The sequence below is a fragment of the Carcharodon carcharias genome, chromosome 5 (genome assembly GCF_017639515.1).
Source record: "Carcharodon carcharias isolate sCarCar2 chromosome 5, sCarCar2.pri, whole genome shotgun sequence".
Taxonomy (NCBI): Eukaryota; Metazoa; Chordata; class Chondrichthyes; order Lamniformes; family Lamnidae; genus Carcharodon; species Carcharodon carcharias.
Genome location: NC_054471.1, coordinates 20162730 through 20186082, shown reverse-complemented (window position 1 = coordinate 20186082; position 23353 = coordinate 20162730). Strand labels below are relative to the sequence as shown.

General features: G+C 54.9%; 1 protein-coding gene across 1 annotated transcript in view; it reads left to right on the top strand.

Moving 5' to 3' along the window:
- The first annotated feature begins 15395 nt into the window (after positions 1 to 15395).
- The window catches only part of LOC121278120 (serum response factor-like), a 140598-nt gene continuing 132640 nt past the window's right edge, over positions 15396 to 23353 (top strand). Inside the window, exon 1 of the mRNA XM_041188208.1 lies at positions 15396 to 16044. Within this exon, the coding sequence (XP_041044142.1) occupies positions 15514 to 16044 (531 nt within the window). The 5' untranslated portion in view covers positions 15396 to 15513. The remainder of the gene's footprint in view (positions 16045 to 23353) is intronic.

Genomic DNA, 23353 nt, shown 5'->3' with positions numbered 1-23353 from the left:
TCCATGGAGGCCTTTGGTGCAACCCAGGGCATATCAAAGATGCCTCTCATACTTGCAGATGAGTGAGAGATAATGCCGTAGATGCCTTGACTTGTCAAGGGAGGTGGTGGCTCACGTCTGCCACATTCTTGGGGAGGATCTGACGCTGCACACAGTCTGGGAGGCCATCCATTGCCAGTGGCTCCAAAAGTGACCGGCACACCCAGCATTTTCACTATTAGCTCGTTCCAGGGCTCTGCTGGGAACCTCCGCAATATATCACAATCCTCTGCTCATAAAATGCATCCAAGAGGTCACCAATGCCCTCTTCACTAAGGCACATAATTTCATCCAGTCCTCCCTGGATGAAGCCAGCCAGGCTGCCAGAACAGTGGGATTGCAGCGATCTCTGGCTTCCCAAGATGCAGGGTGCCATCAACTGCACACATGTGGCTCTAAGAGCTCCCTGGCAGCAGCCACTCTGATTCAGCAATAGAAGGCTTCCATTTTACATACAAGCAGACGAACAAGGAGTAGCAGTAGGCCACTCAGCCCCTCGAGCCAGCTCTGCCATTTAATAAGTTCATGGCTGATTTGATAGTAGCCTGAAATCTGTATTCCGCCCACCCTCAATAGCCTATCACCTCCTTGCTTACCAAGAATCTACACACCCTCTGCCTTAAAAATATTCAAAGACTCTGATTCCACCACCTTTTCAGGAAGAGAGATCCAAAGACTCACAACCCTCAGTGAAAAATTTCTCCTCACCTCTATTTTAAATGGGCATCTCCTTATTTTTAAACGTGACCCCCAGTTCTAGATTCTCCCACAAGAGGAAACATCCTCTCCACATCCACCCTGTCAAGACCCACAGGATCTTGTATGTTTCAATCAAGTCGCCTCTTACTCTTCTAAACTCCAGCGGGTACAAGCCCAGCTTGCCCAATCTTTCCTCATAAGAAAACCATCCATTCCACGTATTAGTCCAGCAAACCTTCCCTGAATTGCTTCCAACTCATTTACATCCTTCCTTAAATAAGGGGACCAACACTGTATACAGTACTCCAGAGGTGGTCTCACTAGTGCCCTGTACAACTGAAGCATAACCTCCCTATTTTTGTATTCAATTCCCCTCACAATAAATGATAATATTCTATTGGCTTTCTTATCTACTTGCTGTACCTGCATATTAGCCTTTTGTGATTCATGCACTAGGACACCCAGATCCCTCTGCACCTCACAGCTCTGCAATCTCTCACCATTTAGATAATATGCTTCTATTTTATTCTTCCTGTCACATTTTCCCACTTTAAACTCCACCTGCCAGATCTTTGCCCACTCACGTAACCTATGTCCCCTTGTAGCCTCTTTATGTCCTCTTCACAACTTATTTTCCTACCTATCTTTGTGTCTTCAGCAAATTTGGCAACCATCCCATCCATCCCTTCATCCAAGTCAGTTATATAAATTGTAAACAGTTGAGGTCCCAGCACTGATCCCTGTGGCACACCACTTGTTACATCTTGCCAACCAGAAAAAGACCCAGTTATGCCTACTCACTGCTTCCTGTTAGTCAGCCAATCTTCTAACCGTGCCAATATGTTACCCTCCTATTCCAAGAGCTTTTATTTTCCACAATAACTTTTGATGTGGTACTTTATCAAATGCCTTCTAGAAAGGTGTAGCTGATCTGTAACCACCGGAATTAGATTATGCAGAACTGTGTGAGATATCCTGGGAGCTCACATGACTCACTCACAGTGCCTCAGATCTTCAAGGCCCCTCAGTGCTTCGGTGACAAAGGCTACCCCCAAAATGATGTGGCTAATGATGCCTGCTCAGCAGAAACAGAGTGCTTCAGAGGAGGGGTACAATGTGGCTCAATCTGCAACATGCTCCTTGATTGAAAAGCCCATTGGGGTGCTGAAGATGCGTTTCCAATGTCTGGACTAGTCCAGTACTCTCCTCAGAGGGTGTCCCACATCATCGTAGCTTGCTGCACTCTACACAACCTGGTGCTCCCATCTCTCCATCTGGCAAGTTTGAAGAGCTGCATGTCTCCTCTGATGAGGAGGATGTTGAGAGGGATGAGCTTGATGAGGGTGAGGATGTTGAGGCCCCAAAGGAAGAGGCCATAACATGGGCCAGACATGGCAGACATCCCATGAGACCCTTGTGGCCACAAGATTCCAGGACAATGATGATGTATAACTCATACAAGTCTCTTTTGTCTGTACCCTCCATGCAGGCTCAAAATAACACTTCCTTTGCTATCCTCGGCATCTCAGTGAAGGTCGTCAGTCTCAGAATGACGATGGCCTCATCCTTGGTAGGCTGGGCAGCCTCTAGAGCATGTGGCCGCTCTGAAATGGGGCTCAGAACTCCACCAGTGCTCACTTGAAGAGTTTAGTGATGGTGCAGTCTTTTCAAGCTTCCTACCAACATTTCACTGCCTACGGCAGCATTCAAGAGGCAGGAACAGCACTGCAAACCTCTGTGCACTCATGGCAGTATGCCTGGAGCATTGCTAGGTGCTTCAAGGAGGATAATCATCAATCACTGGTTCTTGCCTGAATGTCTGAGGTCTGATCTGAATCCAGACTGCAGCATCTCTCCATAGGCCACCCTTCAAGCAAGAATAATGTTCTGGCCTCATCTCCATTCTGAGTCCCCAGCATGGGATCGTATTTTTAGGACTCTGGTAAGTCACTCTCAGTCATGGCTGTGAGCCTGCAAGTCAGGTTATCTTTGTGTGTGCAGAGAGAGCTTCAGCAGCACCATCATCTAATCATTGACAGGTACTCATGACCCAGCCTTTGCCTGGAACTTTCCAAGTTCACATCCGGCATTGCCTTGGCATCTATGGCCCAGGAAATGTCAACACAGCATTTGTACATTACTTAGGAACATTGTTGACAATAAAGCGCACACATCAGATGTAGTGGAGATTTGCTCTGATCCCATTTGAGGCCTCCACATTTTCATTCCAGTGGTTTCAGATAAACACAAGGAATCCTGGTGCACCGATGGCATTGTGACAATCAGATAAGCATGCTGTTTCCCATCAGAGAGTAGGCTTGGGGATTATGTCAAGCTATGCTAGCCAGGCCTTCAGGTCCAGAGCAACATACTCCCATTTAAGAGTCTGGCATCATGAGCCTAGATACACATCTCTGATCCTGTATAATTGTTGCTGTCCAGCAGACATTTCAGGAGTCATCAAATGCTAGCTAGGTCCATTGCTCTGCATTATGCAGATGGAAAATGGGAACTACTGTATAGGTGATGTCCAGCTGTAAATGTGGTCATGACATCACGCTACAGGCCACCATGAGCGCCTAAGGTCCCCGACTATTACTTGAAATGTAACCCACACTCAAGTCTGACAGACATTACATGGAGGCCATTAAAGATGCACCAAGTTAGACTGACTCCAATGCAGGTCGCCATTAAAACCTAGAAGATCCACACATAGACCAGTCTTCAGTACAGCAGCATCAGGAGAATAAACCAAACTGCAAAGTCTATACTCAGGAGGCCACATGATATGCTCCTCTGACACAAGTCTAAGATACGCATTGCCCAACCATCATGTTGAGAGAGCAAGAAGCTTTGCTCATGTCACTGCTGTGGACAGAAAGGCTGTACTGAGATTGTGCGAGACACCATAGACTTGGGGCACATGATGGGAGGTAAGTGAGAGGGGTGGACACCTGTCAGGCTTGTATATACTCACAGCATTGCATCAGATAGAAGAGCCATTCACTGGATGAGTATTTTCGATAAGCAAAATATATTTACAGAAGTGCAAAGTGTATACAGTGTGCCACCTTTGTGCTCATATGAACATATGAACAAGGAGCAGGAGTAGGCCATTTGACCCTTTGAGCCTGCTTCGCCATTTATTAAGATCATAGCTGATCTGTTAGTAACCTCAAATCTGCATCCCGTCTACCCCCAATAACCTATCACGTCCTTGTTCACCAAGAATCTACCCACCTCCGCCTTAAAAATATTCAAAGACTCTGATTCCACCACCTTTTCAGGAAGAGAGTTGCAAAGACTCACAGCCCTCAGTGAAATAATTTCTCTTCATCTCCATTTTAAATGAACAACCCCTTATTTTTAAACAGTGACCTCTAGCTCTAGATTCTACACAAGAGGAAACATCCTCCCCACATCCACCCTGTCAAGACCCACAGGATCTTGTATGTTTCAATCAAGTCGCCTCTTACTCTTCTAAACTCCAGTGGATACAAGCCTGGTCTGTCCAACCTTTCCTCATAAGACAGCCCACTAGCCTCACTCGTGCTCTGTATAACTGAAGCATAACTCCCCTACTTTTGTAATCAATTCCCCTCACAATAGATGATAACATTCTATGAACTTTCCTATTTACTTGCTGTACCTGCATACTAGCCTTTTGTGATTCATGCACCCAGATCCCTCTGAATCTCAGAGCTCTGCAATCCCTCACCATTTAGATAATATGCCTCTCCTTTTTCCTTCCTGCCAAAATGGACAATTTCACATTTTCCCACATTCTACTCCATTTGCTCGATCTTTGCCCACTCACTTAACCTGTCTATGTCCCCTTGTAGCCTCCTTATGTCCTCTTCACAACTTACTTTCCTACCTTTCTTTGTGTCATCAGCAAATTTGGCAACCAGCCCATCCATCCCTTCATCCAAGTCATTTATGTAAACAGTTGAGGTCCCAGCACTGATCCCTGTGGCACACCACTTGTTACATTTTGTCAGCCTGAAAAAGACCCATTGCTTACTCTCTGCTTCCTGTTAGCCAGCCAATCTTCTATCCATGCCAATATGTTATCCCCTATACCATGAGCTTTTATTTTTCACAATAATCTTTGATGTGGCACTTTATCAAATACTTTCTGGAAATGTAAGTACAGCACATCCACCAGTTCCCCTTTATCAACAGCACATGTTACTTCCTCAAAGAACTCCAATAAATTGAGTAAACTGGACTTCCTTTCACAAAACCATGCTGACTCTGCCTGATTACTTTGAACTTACCCAAGTACCCTGCTAAAGCTGCTTTAGTAATAGCTTCTAACATTTTCCCCACGACAGATGTTAAGCCAACTGGCCTATAGTTTCCCACTTTCTGTCTCCTCCCCCTTTTTGAATAACAGAGTTACATTTGCTACCTTCCAATCTAATGGGACCTTCCCTGAATCTAGGGAGTTTTGGAAAATTAAAACCAATGCATCAATTATCTCACTAACCACTTCTTTTAAGACCCTAGGATGTAGTCCATCAGGACCCGGGCACTTAACAACCCCCAGCTCCAACAATTTACTCAGTACCACTTCTTTGATGATTGTAATTTTCCTCAGTTCCTCCCTTCTATTTCCTGATTTATAGCTGCTTCTGGGATTTTACTTGTATCCTCTGTAGTGAAAACTGATGCAAAATACCTGTTCAATTCATTCGTCATCTCCTTGTTTTCCAGACTCACTTTCTATAGGACCAATGCTCACTCTGTTAAGTCTTTTCTTTTTAAAATATTTATAGAAACTCTTAGTATCTGTTTTTACATTTCTGGCTAGCTTTCTCTCGTACTCTAATTGCTCCCTACTTATTAATCTTTTAGTCATCCTTTGTTGTTCCTTATATCCTGTCCAATCTTCTGGCCTACTGCCTATCTTTGCACAATTATATACTTTTTCTTTAAGTTTGATACTATCTCTAACCTTTCTAGTTAACCATGGATGGTGTGTCTGTCCCTTGGACTTTTTCTTACTCATTCAAATGTATCTATTCTGCGTATTCTGAATGTTTGTCATGACATCTCTATTGACCCATCCCTTAACCTAAGTTGTCAATTCAATTTAGACAGCTGTGCTTTCATATCCTTATAATTGCCCTTATTTAAGTTTCAAAACATAGTCTCGGACCCACTCCTCTCTCCCTCAAACTGAATGTAAAATTCAAGCATATTAAGGTCACTGCTATCTAGGGGCGTCTTCACTATGAAGTTATTAATTAATCCCATCTCTTTGCACAATAGCAGTTCTAGTATAGCCTGCTGTTCCAAGAAACTATCCTGGAAACATTCTATGAACTCTCCATCTAGGCTATCTTTGCCCATCTGACTTTTCCAGTCTATATGTAAATTAAAATTTCCCATGATTAGCCCATGCCTTTCCGACAGGCTCCCTTTATTTATTGCTTAATGCTGCACCCTACCGTGTGGTTACTATTAGGGGGCCTGTACACGACTCCCACAAGTGCCTTTACCATTTCTCACCTCTACCCAAACTGTTTCCACGTCCTGGTTTCCTGAGCTTAGGTCATCCCATTCTATTGTGCTAATACCATCATTAACTAACAGAGCCACCCCTCCACCTTTTCCTCACTTCCCGTCCTTCCTAAATGAACTGTACCCTTTAATATTCAGGTCCCAATCCATGTCCTCCTGCAGCCATGTCTCTGTAATGGCTAACAAATCGTACTTATTTATTTCTATGTGCGCTCTCAGTTCATCTTTTGTTTCGTATGCTTCATGCATTCAGATACAGAGCTTTTAGTTTTTATCCTTTTATTCTTTTTATAACCCCTAGTCTAATCTGTTGATTTATTGTGAGATTTGTACTTTCTATCCTTTCCTGTCACGGTCTGTTTTTCATTTCATAGTCTTTTGCCTTGCCTCTGTTCTTTGATTCACTACATCTTCCCAAATTTGATCCCTTGCCCCCACTAATTAGTTTAAAACCCTCTCCACTTCCCTAGTTAAGCGGCTCACAAGAACACCACTGTCCAGGTGTAGACCGTCCCAACGGTATGGATCCTACTTTCCCCAGTATTGGTGCCAGTGCCCCATGAACCAGAACCCACTTCTCCCACACCAGGCTTTGAGCCACGCATTCATCTCCCTAATTTGATTTGATCTATGCCAGTTTGCACATGGCTAAGGTAATAATCCAGAGATTATGACCTTTGAAGTTCTGCTTCTTAATTTGGTGCCAAGCTCCTCATACTGACTATGCCTCTGTCATTGGTACTAACATGAACCATGATGACTGTGTTCTCCCCCTTCCACTGCAAATTCTTCTCTAGCCCCGAGCAGATGTCCTGCACCCTGGCACTGGGCAGGCAACACAGCTATCTGGACTCTCGTTCTTTGCTGGAGAGAACGGTGTCAATCTCTCTGACTATACTGTCCCCTACTACCACTACATTCCTTGTAACTCCGTCCTGCTTGAATTGTTTCCTGTCCTATGGTGCATTGGCCAGTTACTCATCCATCCTGAAGCCCCACTCTCATCCAAACAAGCTGAAAAAACCTCAAACCTGCTGGACAATTGCAAGGGCCAATGCTCCTACACTCCTGCCCTCTGAGTCCCCTTACCTGCCTCACTTGCAGTCACACCCTCCTGTCCCTGACCACTGACCAAATCAGAAGGCTCCATCCTAAGGGGTGTGACCACTTCCTAGAATAAAATGTCCCGGTAACTTTCCCCCCTCCCTGATATGCCGCAGCGTCTGCAGTTTGGCCTCCAGCTCAATAACTCAGAGCCGAAGTTCCTGCAGCCACAAAAACTTACTGCGCATGTGTTTCTCTGGATCACACCGGTATCGAGAAGCTCCCACATCCTGCAATTGCAGCACATCACCTGCCCTGATATCTCCAATATGTGTTAATTAATTGCTAATTAATTTATTATCATTACTAAAGCTTACACTTCCCAAGAGGTTTTGGCAATGCCAGGAAACTTTACAATACTGACAATACAACACGTTACTTACAATACTGATAAAACTAACACTCCCAGTTACTGGTTTACCTGCTCCTTCTGCTGCACCAAAGTGGAAATCAAATACTGGAGGCTGAAAAATAATAGAAAGAGAAAGCACCTTCTCCCCATCCTTTACCAAACTCCACACTTTACATCCCGCAGCGAGCCTGACCTAAAGCACCTCTTTCCCCCCATACACTGAATTCCAGCTTTGAACCAAATTCCCAAATATACTCAACAGGTCTGACAGCATCTGCGGAGGAACACAGTTAACATTCTGAGTCCGTGTGACTCTTCAGCAGAACTGACAACCCTGCTTACTGTACCCCTGCCTATCTTTGCAGCTCCAACATTTTCCCTTATTGGACACTGAGTGCCCCAGAGTTTCCCCCCCTGGACACTGTCTCCCAGAGTTTCCCCCCCTGGACACTGTCTCCCAGAGTTTCCCCCCCTGGACACTGACTCTGCCAGAGTTTCCCCCCCTGGACACTGTCTCCCAGAGTTTCCCTCTCTGGACACTGTCTCCCAGAGTTTCCCCCCCTGGACACTGACTCTCCCAGAGTTTCCCCCCCTGGACACTGTCTCCCAGAGTTTCCCCCCCTGGACACTGACTCTCCCAGAGTTTCCCCCCCTGGACACTGACTCTGCCAGAGTTTCCCCCCCTGGACACTGTCTCCCAGAGTTTCCCCCCCTGGACACTGTCTCCCAGAGTTTCCCCCCCTGGACACTGTCTCCCAGAGTTTCCCTCCCTGGACACTGTCTCCCAGAGTTTCCCTCTCTGGACACTGAGTGCCCCAGAGTTTCCCTCCCTGGACACTGACTCTCCCAGAGTTTCCCCCCTGGACACTGACTCTGCCAGAGTTTCCCTCCCTGGACACTGTCTCCCAGAGTTTCCCCCCCTGGACACTGTCTCCCAGAGTTTCCCCCCTGGACACTGACTCTGCCAGAGTTTCCCTCCCTGGACACTGTCTCCCAGAGTTTCCCTCCCTGGACACTGTCTCCCAGAGTTTCCCTCCCTGGACACTGTCTCCCAGAGTTTCCCCCCCTGGACACTGTCTCCCAGAGTTTCCCCCCCTGGACACTGTCTCCCAGAGTTTCCCTCCCTGGACACTGTCTCCCAGAGTTTCCCCCCCTGGACACTGACTCTCCCAGAGTTTCCCCCCCTGGACACTGACTCTGCCAGAGTTTCCCCCCCTGGACACTGTCTCCCAGAGTTTCCCTCCCTGGACACTGTCTCCCAGAGTTTCCCTCCCTGGACACTGTCTCCCAGAGTTTCCCTCCCTGGACACTGTCTCCCAGAGTTTCCCTCCCTGGACACTGTCTCCCAGAGTTTCCCTCCCTGGACACTGTCTCCCAGAGTTTCCCTCCCTGGACACTGACTCTCCCAGAGTTTCCCCCCTGGACACTGACTCTGCCAGAGTTTCCCTCCCTGGACACTGTCTCCCAGAGTTTCCCCCCCTGGACACTGTCTCCCAGAGTTTCCCTCCCTGGACACTGTCTCCCAGAGTTTCCCTCCCTGGACACTGTCTCCCAGAGTTTCCCTCCCTGGACACTGTCTCCCAGAGTTTCCCTCCCTGGACACTGTCTCCCAGAGTTTCCCTCCCTGGACACTGTCTCCCAGAGTTTCCCCCCCCGGACACTGACTCTGCCAGAGTTTCCCCCCCTGGACACTGTCTCCCAGAGTTTCCCTCCCTGGACACTGTCTCCCAGAGTTTCCCCCCCTGGACACTGACTCTGCCAGAGTTTCCCCCCCTGGACACTGTCTCCCAGAGTTTCCCTCCCTGGACACTGTCTCCCAGAGTTTCCCTCCCTGGACACTGTCTCCCAGAGTTTCCCTCCCTGGACACTGTCTCCCAGAGTTTCCCCCCCTGGACACTGTCTCCCAGAGTTTCCCTCCCTGGACACTGTCTCCCAGAGTTTCCCTCCCTGGACACTGTCTCCCAGAGTTTCCCTCCCTGGACACTGTCTCCCAGAGTTTCCCTCCCTGGACACTGTCTCCCAGAGTTTCCCTCCCTGGACACTGTCTCCCAGAGTTTCCCTCCCTGGACACTGACTCTGCCAGAGTTTCCCCCCCCCGGACACTGACTCTGCCAGAGTTTCCCCCCCTGGACACTGTCTCCCAGAGTTTCCCTCCCTGGACACTGTCTCCCAGAGTTTCCCTCCCTGGACACTGTCTCCCAGAGTTTCCCTCCCTGGACACTGTCTCCCAGAGTTTCCCTCCCTGGACACTGTCTCCCAGAGTTTCCCTCCCTGGACACTGACTCTCCCAGAGTTTCTCTCCCTGGACACTGACTCTCCCAGAGTTTCCCTCCCTGGACACTGACTCTCCCAGAGTTTCCCTCCCTGGACACTGTGTCTCCCAGAGTTTCCCTCCCTGGACATTGTGTCTCCCAGAGTTTCCCTCCCTGGACACTGACTCTCCCAGAGTTTCCCTCCCTGGACACTGACTCTCCCAGAGTTTCCCTCCCTGGACACTGACTCTCCCAGAGTTTCCCACTCTGGACACTGACTCCCAGAGTTTCCCTCCCTGGACACTGTCTCCCAGAGTTTCCCTCCCTGGACACTGTCTCCCAGAGATTCCCTCCCTGGACACTGTCTCCCAGAGTTTCCCTCCCTGGACACTGTCTCCCAGAGTTTCCCCCCCCGGACACTGACTCTGCCAGAGTTTCCCCCCCTGGACACTGTCTCCCAGAGTTTCCCTCCCTGGACACTGTCTCCCAGAGTTTCCCCCCCTGGACACTGACTCTGCCAGAGTTTCCCCCCCTGGACACTGTCTCCCAGAGTTTCCCTCCCTGGACACTGTCTCCCAGAGTTTCCCTCCCTGGACACTGTCTCCCAGAGTTTCCCTCCCTGGACACTGTCTCCCAGAGTTTCCCTCCCTGGACACTGTCTCCCAGAGTTTCCCTCCCTGGACACTGTCTCCCAGAGTTTCCCTCCCTGGACACTGACTCTCCCAGAGTTTCCCCCCTGGACACTGACTCTGCCAGAGTTTCCCTCCCTGGACACTGTCTCCCAGAGTTTCCCCCCCTGGACACTGTCTCCCAGAGTTTCCCTCCCTGGACACTGTCTCCCAGAGTTTCCCTCCCTGGACACTGTCTCCCAGAGTTTCCCTCCCTGGACACTGTCTCCCAGAGTTTCCCTCCCTGGACACTGTCTCCCAGAGTTTCCCTCCCTGGACACTGTCTCCCAGAGTTTCCCCCCCCCGGACACTGACTCTGCCAGAGTTTCCCCCCCTGGACACTGTCTCCCAGAGTTTCCCCCCCTGGACACTGTCTCCCAGAGTTTCCCTCCCTGGACACTGTCTCCCAGAGTTTCCCCCCCTGGACACTGACTCTCCCAGAGTTTCCCCCCCTGGACACTGACTCTGCCAGAGTTTCCCCCCCTGGACACTGTCTCCCAGAGTTTCCCTCCCTGGACACTGTCTCCCAGAGTTTCCCTCCCTGGACACTGTCTCCCAGAGTTTCCCTCCCTGGACACTGTCTCCCAGAGTTTCCCTCCCTGGACACTGTCTCCCAGAGTTTCCCTCCCTGGACACTGTCTCCCAGAGTTTCCCTCCCTGGACACTGACTCTCCCAGAGTTTCTCTCCCTGGACACTGACTCTCCCAGAGTTTCCCTCCCTGGACACTGACTCTCCCAGAGTTTCCCTCCCTGGACACTGTGTCTCCCAGAGTTTCCCTCCCTGGACATTGTGTCTCCCAGAGTTTCCCTCCCTGGACACTGACTCTCCCAGAGTTTCCCTCCCTGGACACTGACTCTCCCAGAGTTTCCCTCCCTGGACACTGACTCTCCCAGAGTTTCCCACTCTGGACACTGACTCTCCCAGAGTTTCCCTCTCTGGACACTGATTCTCCCAGAGTTTCCCTCTCTGGACACTGACTCTCCCAGAGTTTCCCTCCCTGGACACTGTGTCTCCCAGAGTTTCCCTCCCTGGACACCGACTCTCCCAGAGTTTCCCTCCCTGGACACCAACTCTCCCAGAGTTTCCCTCCCTGGACACTGACTCTCCCAGAGTTTCCCTCCCTGGACACTGTGTCTCCCAGAGTTTCCCTCCCTGGACATTGTGTCTCCCAGAGTTTCCCTCCCTGGACACTGACTCTCCCAGAGTTTCCCTCCCTGGACACTGACTCTCCCAGAGTTTCCCTCCCTGGACACTGACTCTCCCAGAGTTTCCCTCTCTGGACACTGATTCTCCCAGAGTTTCCCTCTCTGGACACTGACTCTCCCAGAGTTTCCCTCCCTGGACACTGTGTCTCCCAGAGTTTCCCTCCCTGGACACCGACTCTCCCAGAGTTTCCCTCCCTGGACACCAACTCTCCCAGAGTTTCCCCCTCTGGACACTGATTCTCCCAGAGTTTCCCGCCCTGGACACTGACTCTCCCAGAGTTTCCCCCCCGGACACTGACTCTCCCAGAGTTTCCCTCTCTGGACACTGACTCTCCCAGAGTTTCCCTCCCTGGACACCGACTCTCCCAGAGTTTCCCCCTCTGCACACTGACTCTCCCAGAGTTTCCCCCCCGGACACTGACTCTCCCAGAGTTTCCCTCCCTGGACACCGACTCTCCCAGAGTTTCCCCCTCTGCACACTGACTCTCCCAGAGTTTCCCCCTCTGGACACTGATTCTCCCAGAGTTTCCCGCCCTGGACACTGACTCTCCCAGAGTTTCCCCCCCGGACACTGACTCTCCCAGAGTTTCCCTCTCTGGACACTGAGTCTCCCAGAGTTTCCCTCCCTGGACACCGACTCTCCCAGAGTTTCCCCCTCTGCACACTGACTCTCCCAGAGTTTCCCCCCCGGACACTGACTCTCCCAGAGTTTCCCTCCCTGGACACCGACTCTCCCAGAGTTTCCCCCTCTGCACACTGACTCTCCCAGAGTTTCCCCCTCTGGACACTGATTCTCCCAGAGTTTCCCGCCCTGGACACTGACTCTCCCAGAGTTTCCCCCCCGGACACTGACTCTCCCAGAGTTTCCCTCCCTGGACACCGACTCTCCCAGAGTTTCCCCCTCTGCACACTGACTCTCCCAGAGTTTCCCCCCCGGACACTGACTCTCCCAGAGTTTCCCTCCCTGGACACTGACTCTCCCAGAGTTTCCCTCCCTGGACACTGTGTCTCCCAGAGTTTCCCTCCCTGGACACCGACTCTCCCAGAGTTTCCCTCCCTGGACACCAACTCTCCCAGAGTTTCCCCCTCTGGACACTGATTCTCCCAGAGTTTCCCGCCCTGGACACTGACTCTCCCAGAGTTTCCCCCCCGGACACTGACTCTCCCAGAGTTTCCCTCTCTGGACACTGACTCTCCCAGAGTTTCCCTCCCTGGACACCGACTCTCCCAGAGTTTCCCCCTCTGCACACTGACTCTCCCAGAGTTTCCCCCCCGGACACTGACTCTCCCAGAGTTTCCCTCCCTGGACACCGACTCTCCCAGAGTTTCCCCCTCTGCACACTGACTCTCCCAGAGTTTCCCCCTCTGGACACTGATTCTCCCAGAGTTTCCCGCCCTGGACACTGACTCTCCCAGAGTTTCCCCCCCGGACACTGACTCTCCCAGAGTTTCCCTCTCTGGACACTGAGTCTCCCAGAGTTTCCCTCCCTGGACACCGACTCTCCCAGAGTTTCCCCCTCTGCACACTGACTCTCCCAGAGTTTCCCCCCCGGACACTGACTCTCCCAGAGTTTCCCTCCCTGGACACCGACTCTCCCAGAGTTTCCCCCTCTGCACACTGACTCTCCCAGAGTTTCCCCCTCTGGACACTGATTCTCCCAGAGTTTCCCGCCCTGGACACTGACTCTCCCAGAGTTTCCCCCCCGGACACTGACTCTCCCAGAGTTTCCCTCCCTGGACACCGACTCTCCCAGAGTTTCCCCCTCTGCACACTGACTCTCCCAGAGTTTCCCCCTCTGGACACTGATTCTCCCAGAGTTTCCCGCCCTGGACACTGACTCTCCCAGAGTTTCCCCCCCGGACACTGACTCTCCCAGAGTTTCCCTCTCTGGACACTGAGTCTCCCAGAGTTTCCCTCCCTGGACACCGACTCTCCCAGAGTTTCCCCCTCTGCACACTGACTCTCCCAGAGTTTCCCCCCCGGACACTGACTCTCCCAGAGTTTCCCTCCCTGGACACCGACTCTCCCAGAGTTTCCCCCTCTGCACACTGACTCTCCCAGAGTTTCCCCCTCTGGACACTGATTCTCCCAGAGTTTCCCGCCTTGGACACTGACTCTCCCAGAGTTTCCCCCCCGGACACTGACTCTCCCAGAGTTTCCCTCTCTGGACACTGACTCTCCCAGAGTTTCCTTCCCTGGACACTGACTCTGCCAGAGTTTCCCTCTCTGGACACTGACTCTCCCAGAGTTTCCTTCCCTGGACACTGACTCTGCCAGAGTTTCCCTCTCTGGACACTGTGTCTCCCAGAGTTTCCCTCCCTGGACACTGACTCTCCCAGAGTTTCCCTCTCTGGACACTGAGCTGAGCTTGTCTATGACGTCATTGGTAGAGTCTCTGGTATGTAAATTATTCGGGGTGGGGGGATGGGTGGCTTGTGTTTGACCAATCAGCGGGCCGAGCGGTGACTCACCATATAAGGAGAGGCCGCGCCATAAAAGGAAACATTGTGTCTTTATATGGAGGGAAATAGTACCGGGTTCATACCGATTCACTAATTTTCATCCGCGCAGCTGCTGCAGATCCACAGACAGGATAGAGTGAGGAATATTCTCATCAAACAGGGAGATTTGAGTCAAAGGGCAAACAGCTCGGATTTTCCAGCTGATTTTAAGGGATTCGGGGGATGTGGGCGGACAGTTCGTTCGGGACTCTTTTTGTGGGTGGTGTGTTATTAGTGTGTGTGATGCGGCCTGGGTTTCCTCTCCCGGTGTCTCCGGGTTCCACATTGTAACCAGTTTCCCCGCGGGAACCGGGATAGACCGGGAGAGAGGGAGAGACTGGGATAGGGACCGGGGCCGGGAGAGAGAGGGATAGACTGGAAGAGAGGAATAGGGGCCTGGAGAGAAGGATATAGAGGGACAGGGACTGGGGGGGGGGGGGGGGGGGGGTGGGGGGAGGAGAGTAGGAGGGGGGTTTGACTGGCATAGGGACCGGGAGAGAGACTGGGATAGAGGGATTGGGATAGACTGGGATAGAGAGGGAGGGGGATAGATTGGGATAAACTGGGATAGAGAGGGAGGGGGATAGACTGGGATTAGGATAGACTGGGAGAGGGAGGGGGATAGACTGGGATTGGGATAGACTGGGGGACAGAGAGGGGGATAGACTGGGATTGGGATAGACTGGGGGACAGAGAGGGGGATAGACTGGGATTGGGATAGACTGGGGGACAGAGAGGGGGATAGACTGGGATTGGGATACACTGGGGGACAGAGAGGAGCATAGACTGGGATTGGGATACACTGGGGGACAGAGAGGGGGATAGACTGGGATTGGGATAGACTGGGGGACAGAGAGGAGTATAGACTGGGATTGGGATAGACTGGGATTGGGATAGATTTGGGGGAGGAAAGACTGGGATTGGGATAGACTGGGGGGGAGAGAGGAGGAAAGACTGGGATTGGGATAGATTGGGGGGGAGAGAGGAGGAAAGACTGGGACTGGGATAGACTGGGGTAGGGAGGGAGGGAGAATTTGGGTTAAGGACCTGGAGAGGGATAGAGCGGAACCGGAGACAGGATAGCCTGCGATTGGGAGACGGGGATAACCCGGGATAGGGAGAGACGGTCCAGGATAGTCCGGGACTCTCTGAACCGGGAGCCATGCTCCAGAGTCCGGCTGGAGCTGCGGCCGCTCCCCCCGAGAGCAGTAGCTCCTCGTCCCCGCCGGCGGGCAGCCTCCAGCCGGCAGCCCCTCAACCTCCACCCGCTCCTCCTCCAGGAGCTGCCCTTCTCCTGGCCAGGGATCGGGAGTCTCACCTTTCCACTCCCTACAGCGGCTCGGAGCCCAGCACGGATGACGAGGAGGAGATGGTGGTCACTCCGGCCCCGGTCGATAGGAGGGGAGCCAAGCGGAGACTGTCGGAGCTGGAGGCGGCAGCGGCTGCGGGTCTCGCCGGGGTGAGCGGCCATGAAGCGGGCCTGGAGGGCGGCGGCGGCGGCTTGGCGGCGGCTGTAGGCGGATATGGAGCCGCGGCGGCCGGGGCCGGAGCTGGAGCTGGGTCGGCAGCTGGAGCCGGCCTCAAACCCGGCAAGAAAACCAGGGGCAGAGTAAAGATCAAAATGGAATTCATCGATAACAAACTGAGGAGGTACACAACTTTCAGCAAGAGAAAGACCGGCATCATGAAGAAGGTAAGAGTGATCAACACTTCAGATCATCCATAAAAATAAATCCCAAACTTCAGGAGGGGGTCAGACTGAGGGAGAGAGGATCAGACTGAGGGAGAGAGGGGGGGGATCAGACTGAGGGAGAGAGGATCAGACTGAGGGAGAGAGGATCAGACTGAGGGAGAGAGGATCAGACTGAGGGAGAGAGGATCAGACTGAGGGAGAGAGGGGGGATCAGACTGAGGGAGAGAGGGGGGATCAGACTGAGGGAGAGAGGATCAGACTGAGGGAGAGAGGGGGGGGTCAGACTGAGGGAGAGAGGGGGGGGTCAGACTGAGGGAGAGAGGATCAGACTGAGGGAGAGAGGATCAGACTGAGGGAGAGAGGATCAGACTGAGGGAGAGAGGGGGGGATCAGACTGAGGGAGAGAGGGGGGGGTCAGACTGAGGGAGAGAGGGGGGGTCAGACTGAGGGAGAGAGGGGGGATCAGACTGAGGGAGAGAGGGGGATCAGACTGAGGGAGAGAGGGGGGATCAGACTGAGGGAGAGAGGGGGGGGTCAGACTGAGGGAGAGAGGGGGGGTCAGACTGAGGGAGAGAGGGGGGATCAGACTGAGGGAGAGAGGGGGGATCAGACTGAGGGAGAGAGGGGGGATCAGACTGAGGGAGAGAGGGGGGGATCAGACTGAGGGAGAGAGGGGGGATCAGACTGAGGGAGAGAGGGGGGATCAGACTGAGGGAGAGAGGATCAGACTGAGGGAGAGAGGATCAGACTGAGGGAGAGAGGGGGGATCAGACTGAGGGAGAGAGGGGGGATCAGACTGAGGGAGAGAGGGGGGATCAGACTGAGGGAGAGAGGGGGGATCAGACTGAGGGAGAGAGGATCAGACTGAGGGAGAGAGGGGGGGGTCAGACTGAGGGAGAGAGGGGGGATCAGACTGAGGGAGAGAGGGGGGATCAGACTGAGGGAGAGAGGGGGGATCAGACTGAGGGAGAGAGGGGGGATCAGACTGAGGGAGAGAGGGGGGATCAGACTGAGGGAGAGAGGGGGGATCAGACTGAGGGAGAGAGGGGGGATCAGACTGAGGGAGAGAGGGGGGATCAGACTGAGGGAGAGAGGGGGGATCAGACTGAGGGAGAGAGGGGGGATCAGACTGAGGGAGAGAGGGGGGATCAGACTGAGGGAGAGAGGGATCAGACTGAGGGAGAGAGGATCAGACTGAGGGAGAGAGGATCAGACTGAGGGAGAGAGGGGGGGTCAGACTGAGGGAGAGAGGATCAGACTGAGGGAGAGAGGGGGGGTCAGACTGAGGGAGAGAGGATCAGACTGAGGGAGAGAGGGGGGATCAGACTGAGGGAGAGAGGGGGGATCAGACTGAGGGAGAGAGGGGGGATCAGACTGAGGGAGAGAGGGGGGGATCAGACTGAGGGAGAGAGGGGGGGATCAGACTGAGGGAGAGAGGGGGGATCAGACTGAGGGAGAGAGGGGGGATCAGACTGAGGGAGAGAGGGGGGATCAGACTGAGGGAGAGAGGGGGGATCAGACTGAGGGAGAGAGGGGGGATCAGACTGAGGGAGAGAGGGGGGATCAGACTGAGGGAGAGAGGGGGGGTCAGACTGAGGGAGAGAGGGGGGATCAGACTGAGGGAGAGAGGATCAGACTGAGGGAGAGAGGGGGGGGATCAGACTGAGGGAGAGAGGGGGGATCAGACTGAGGGAGAGAGGGGGGATCAGACTGAGGGAGAGAGGGGGGATCAGACTGAGGGAGAGAGGGGGGATCAGACTGAGGGAGAGAGGGGGGATCAGACTGAGGGAGAGAGGGGGGATCAGACTGAGGGAGAGAGGGGGGATCAGACTGAGGGAGAGAGGGGGGATCAGACTGAGGGAGAGAGGATCAGACTGAGGGAGAGAGGGGGGATCAGACTGAGGGAGAGAGGGGGGGTCAGACTGAGGGAGAGAGGGGGGGTCAGACTGAGGGAGAGAGGGGGGGTCAGACTGAGGGAGAGAGGGGGGGTCAGACTGAGGGAGAGAGGGGGGGTCAGACTGAGGGAGAGAGGGGGGGTCAGACTGAGGGAGAGAGGGGGGGTCAGACTGAGGGAGAGAGGGGGGGTCAGACTGAGGGAGAGAGGGGGGGTCAGACTGAGGGAGAGAGGGGGGGTCAGACTGAGGGAGAGAGGGGGGGTCAGACTGAGGGAGAGAGGGGGGGTCAGACTGAGGGAGAGAGGGGGGGTCAGACTGAGGGAGAGAGGGGGGGTCAGACTGAGGGAGAGAGGGGGGGTCAGACTGAGGGAGAGAGGGGGGGTCAGACTGAGGGAGAGAGGATCAGACTGAGGGAGAGAGGGGGGGGGTCAGACTGAGGGAGAGAGGATCAGACTGAGGGAGAGAGGGGGGGGTCAGACTGAGGGAGAGAGGGGGGGGGTCAGACTGAGGGAGAGAGGATCAGACTGAGGGAGAGAGGGGGGGTCAGACTGAGGGAGAGAGGATCAGACTGAGGGAGAGAGGATCAGACTGAGGGAGAGAGGGGGGGGTCAGACTGAGGGAGAGAGGGGGGGGTCAGACTGAGGGAGAGAGGGGGGGGTCAGACTGAGGGAGAGAGGGGGGGGTCAGACTGAGGGAGAGAGGGGGGGGTCAGACTGAGGGAGAGAGGGGGGGGTCAGACTGAGGGAGAGAGGGGGGGGTCAGACTGAGGGAGAGAGGGGGGGGTCAGACTGAGGGAGAGAGGGGGGGGTCAGACTGAGGGAGAGAGGGGGGGGTCAGACTGAGGGAGAGAGGGGGGGGTCAGACTGAGGGAGAGAGGGGGGGGTCAGACTGAGGGAGAGAGGGGGGATCAGACTGAGGGAGAGAGGGGGGATCAGACTGAGGGAGAGAGGGGGGGGTCAGACTGAGGGAGAGAGGGGGGGGTCAGACTGAGGGAGAGAGGGGGGATCAGACTGAGGGAGAGAGGGGGGGTCAGACTGAGGGAGAGAGGATCAGACTGAGGGAGAGAGGATCAGACTGAGGGAGAGAGGGGGGGGTCAGACTGAGGGAGAGAGGATCAGACTGAGGGAGAGAGGATCAGACTGAGGGAGAGAGGATCAGACTGAGGGAGAGAGGATCAGACTGAGGGAGAGAGGGGGGGTCAGACTGAGGGAGAGAGGATCAGACTGAGGGAGAGAGGGGGGGGTCAGACTGAGGGAGAGAGGATCAGACTGAGGGAGAGAGGATCAGACTGAGGGAGAGAGGGGGGGGGTCAGACTGAGGGAGAGAGGATCAGACTGAGGGAGAGAGGGGGGGGTCAGACTGAGGGAGAGAGGATCAGACTGAGGGAGAGAGGATCAGACTGAGGGAGAGAGGATCAGACTGAGGGAGAGAGGATCAGACTGAGGGAGAGAGGGGGGGTCAGACTGAGGGAGAGAGGATCAGACTGAGGGAGAGAGGGGGGGGGTCAGACTGAGGGAGGGAGGATCAGACTGAGGGAGAGAGGATCAGACTGAGGGAGAGAGGATCAGACTGAGGGAGAGAGGGGGGGGTCAGACTGAGGGAGAGAGGATCAGACTGAGGGAGAGAGGGGGGGGGTCAGACTGAGGGAGAGAGGATCAGACTGAGGGAGAGAGGATCAGACTGAGGGAGAGAGGATCAGACTGAGGGAGAGAGGATCAGACTGAGGGAGAGAGGATCAGACTGAGGGAGAGAGGGGATCAGACTGAGGGAGAGAGGGGGGGATCAGACTGAGGGAGAGAGGGGGGGATCAGACTGAGGGAGAGAGGGGGGGATCAGACTGAGGGAGAGAGGATCAGACTGAGGGAGAGAGGATCAGACTGAGGGAGAGAGGATCAGACTGAGGGAGAGAGGATCAGACTGAGGGAGAGAGGGGGGGTCAGACTGAGGGAGAGAGGGGGGGTCAGACTGAGGGAGAGAGGGGGGGTCAGACTGAGGGAGAGAGGGGGGGTCAGACTGAGGGAGAGAGGGGGGGTCAGACTGAGGGAGAGAGGGGGGGGTCAGACTGAGGGAGAGAGGATCAGACTGAGGGAGAGAGGATCAGACTGAGGGAGAGAGGATCAGACTGAGGGAGAGAGGATCAGACTGAGGGAGAGAGGATCAGACTGAGGGAGAGAGGATCAGACTGAGGGAGAGAGGATCAGACTGAGGGAGAGAGGATCAGACTGAGGGAGAGAGGGGGGGTCAGACTGAGGGAGAGGGGGGGGTCAGACTGAGGGAGAGGGGGGGGTCAGACTGAGGGAGAGAGGGGGGGTCAGACTGAGGGAGAGAGGGGGGGTCAGACTGAGGGAGAGAGGGGGGGGGGTCAGACTGAGGGAGAGAGGATCAGACTGAGGGAGAGAGGATCAGACTGAGGGAGAGAGGGGGGGTCAGACTGAGGGAGAGAGGATCAGACTGAGGGAGAGAGGGGGGGGTCAGACTGAGGGAGAGAGGATCAGACTGAGGGAGAGGGGGGGGTCAGACTGGGGGAGAGAGGATCAGACTGAGGGAGAGAGGATCAGACTGAGGGAGAGAGGGGGGATCAGACTGAGGGAGAGAGGGGGGATCAGACTGAGGGAGAGAGGGGGGGATCAGACTGAGGGAGAGAGGGGGGGATCAGACTGAGGGAGAGAGGGGGGGATCAGACTGAGGGAGAGAGGGGGGTCAGACTGAGGGAGAGAGGGGGGATCAGACTGAGGGAGAGAGGGGGGATCAGACTGAGGGAGAGAGGATCAGACTGAGGGAGAGAGGATCAGACTGAGGGAGAGAGGATCAGACTGAGGGAGAGAGGATCAGACTGAGGGAGAGAGGATCAGACTGAGGGAGAGAGGGGATCAGACTGAGGGAGAGAGGATCAGACTGAGGGAGAGAGGATCAGACTGAGGAGAGAGGATCAGACTGAGGGAGAGAGGGGGGATCAGACTGAGGGAGAGAGGGGGGATCAGACTGAGGGAGAGAGGGATCAGACTGAGGGAGAGAGGATCAGACTGAGGGAGAGAGGGGGGATCAGACTGAGGGAGAGAGGGGGGATCAGACTGAGGGAGAGAGGGGGGGATCAGACTGAGGGAGAGAGGATCAGACTGAGGGAGAGAGGATCAGACTGAGGGAGAGAGGGGGGATCAGACTGAGGGAGAGAGGATCAGACTGAGGGAGAGAGGATCAGACTGAGGGAGAGAGGTGGGGTCAGACTGAGGGAGAGAGGGGGGGATCAGACTGAGGGAGAGAGGGGGGGTCAGACTGAGGGAGAGAGGATCAGACTGAGGGAGAGAGGGGGGGTCAGACTGAGGGAGAGAGGGGGGGTCAGACTGAGGGAGAGAGGATCAGACTGAGGGAGAGAGGATCAGACTGAGGGAGAGAGGGGGGGTCAGACTGAGGGAGAGAGGGGGGGTCAGACTGAGGGAGAGAGGGGGGGTCAGACTGAGGGAGAGAGGGGGGGTCAGACTGAGGGAGAGAGGGGGGGTCAGACTGAGGGAGAGAGGGGGGGTCAGACTGAGGGAGAGAGGGGGGTCAGACTGAGGGAGAGAGGATCAGACTGAGGGAGAGAGGGGGGGTCAGACTGAGGGAGAGAGGGGAGGTCAGACTGAGGGAGAGAGGGGAGGTCAGACTGAGGGAGAGAGGATCAGACTGAGGGAGAGAGGGGGGGTCAGACTGAGGGAGGGGGGGTCAGACTGAGGGAGAGAGGGGGGGTCAGACTGAGGGAGAGAGGGGGGGTCAGACTGAGGGAGAGAGGATCAGACTGAGGGAGAGAGGGGGGGGTCAGACTGAGGGAGAGAGGGGGGGTCAGACTGAGGGAGAGAGGGGGGATCAGACTGAGGGAGAGAGGATCAGACTGAGGGAGAGAGGATCAGACTGAGGGAGAGAGGATCAGACTGAGGGAGAGAGGGGGGGTCAGACTGAGGGAGAGAGGATCAGACTGAGGGAGAGAGGATCAGACTGAGGGAGAGAGGATCAGACTGAGGGAGAGAGGATCAGACTGAGGGAGAGAGGGGGGGTCAGACTGAGGGAGAGAGGATCAGACTGAGGGAGAGAGGATCAGACTGAGGGAGAGAGGATCAGACTGAGGGAGAGAGGATCAGACTGAGGGAGAGAGGGGGGGTCAGACTGAGGGAGAGAGGATCAGACTGAGGGAGAGAGGATCAGACTGAGGGAGAGAGGGGGGGTCAGACTGAGGGAGAGAGGATCAGACTGAGGGAGAGAGGATCAGACTGAGGGAGAGAGGATCAGACTGAGGGAGAGAGGATCAGACTGAGGGAGAGAGGGGGGGGGTCAGACTGAGGGAGGGGGGGGTCAGACTGAGGGAGGGGGGGGGTCAGACTGAGGGAGAGAGGATCAGACTGAGGGAGAGAGGGGGGGGGTCAGACTGAGGGAGAGAGGGGGGATCAGACTGAGGGAGAGAGGATCAGACTGAGGGAGAGAGAGAGGATCAGACTGAGGGAGAGAGGGGGGGTCAGACTGAGGGAGAGAGGGGGGGGTCAGACTGAGGGAGAGAGGATCAGACTGAGGGAGAGAGGGGGGGTCAGACTGAGGGAGAGAGGGGGGGGTCAGACTGAGGGAGAGAGGGGGGGGTCAGACTGAGGGAGAGAGGGGGGGTCAGACTGAGGGAGAGAGGGGGGGGTCAGACTGAGGGAGAGAGGGGGGGGTCAGACTGAGGGAGAGAGGGGGGATCAGACTGAGGGAGAGAGGATCAGACTGAGGGAGAGAGAGAGGATCAGACTGAGGGAGAGAGGGGGGATCAGACTGAGGGAGAGAGGATCAGACTGAGGGAGAGAGGGGGGGGTCAGACTGAGGGAGAGGGGGGGGGTCAGACTGAGGGAGAGGGGGGGGGTCAGACTGAGGGAGAGAGGGGGGATCAGACTGAGGGAGAGAGGGGGGATCAGACTGAGGGAGAGAGAGAGGATCAGACTGAGGGAGAGAGGGGGGGGTCAGACTGAGGGAGAGAGGGGGGGGTCAGACTGAGGGAGAGAGGGGGGATCAGACTGAGGGAGAGAGGATCAGACTGAGGGAGAGAGAGAGGATCAGACTGAGGGAGAGAGGGGGGATCAGACTGAGGGAGAGAGGGGGGGGTCAGACTGAGGGAGAGAGGATCAGACTGAGGGAGAGAGGGGGGGGTCAGACTGAGGGAGAGGGGGGGGGTCAGACTGAGGGAGAGAGGGGGGGGTCAGACTGAGGGAGAGAGGGGGGGGTCAGACTGAGGGAGAGAGGGGGGGGTCAGACTGAGGGAGAGAGGGGGGATCAGACTGAGGGAGAGAGGGGGGATCAGACTGAGGGAGAGAGGATCAGACTGAGGGAGAGAGGGGGGGTCAGACTGAGGGAGAGAGGGGGGATCAGACTGAGGGAGAGAGGATCAGACTGAGGGAGAGAGGATCAGACTGAGGGAG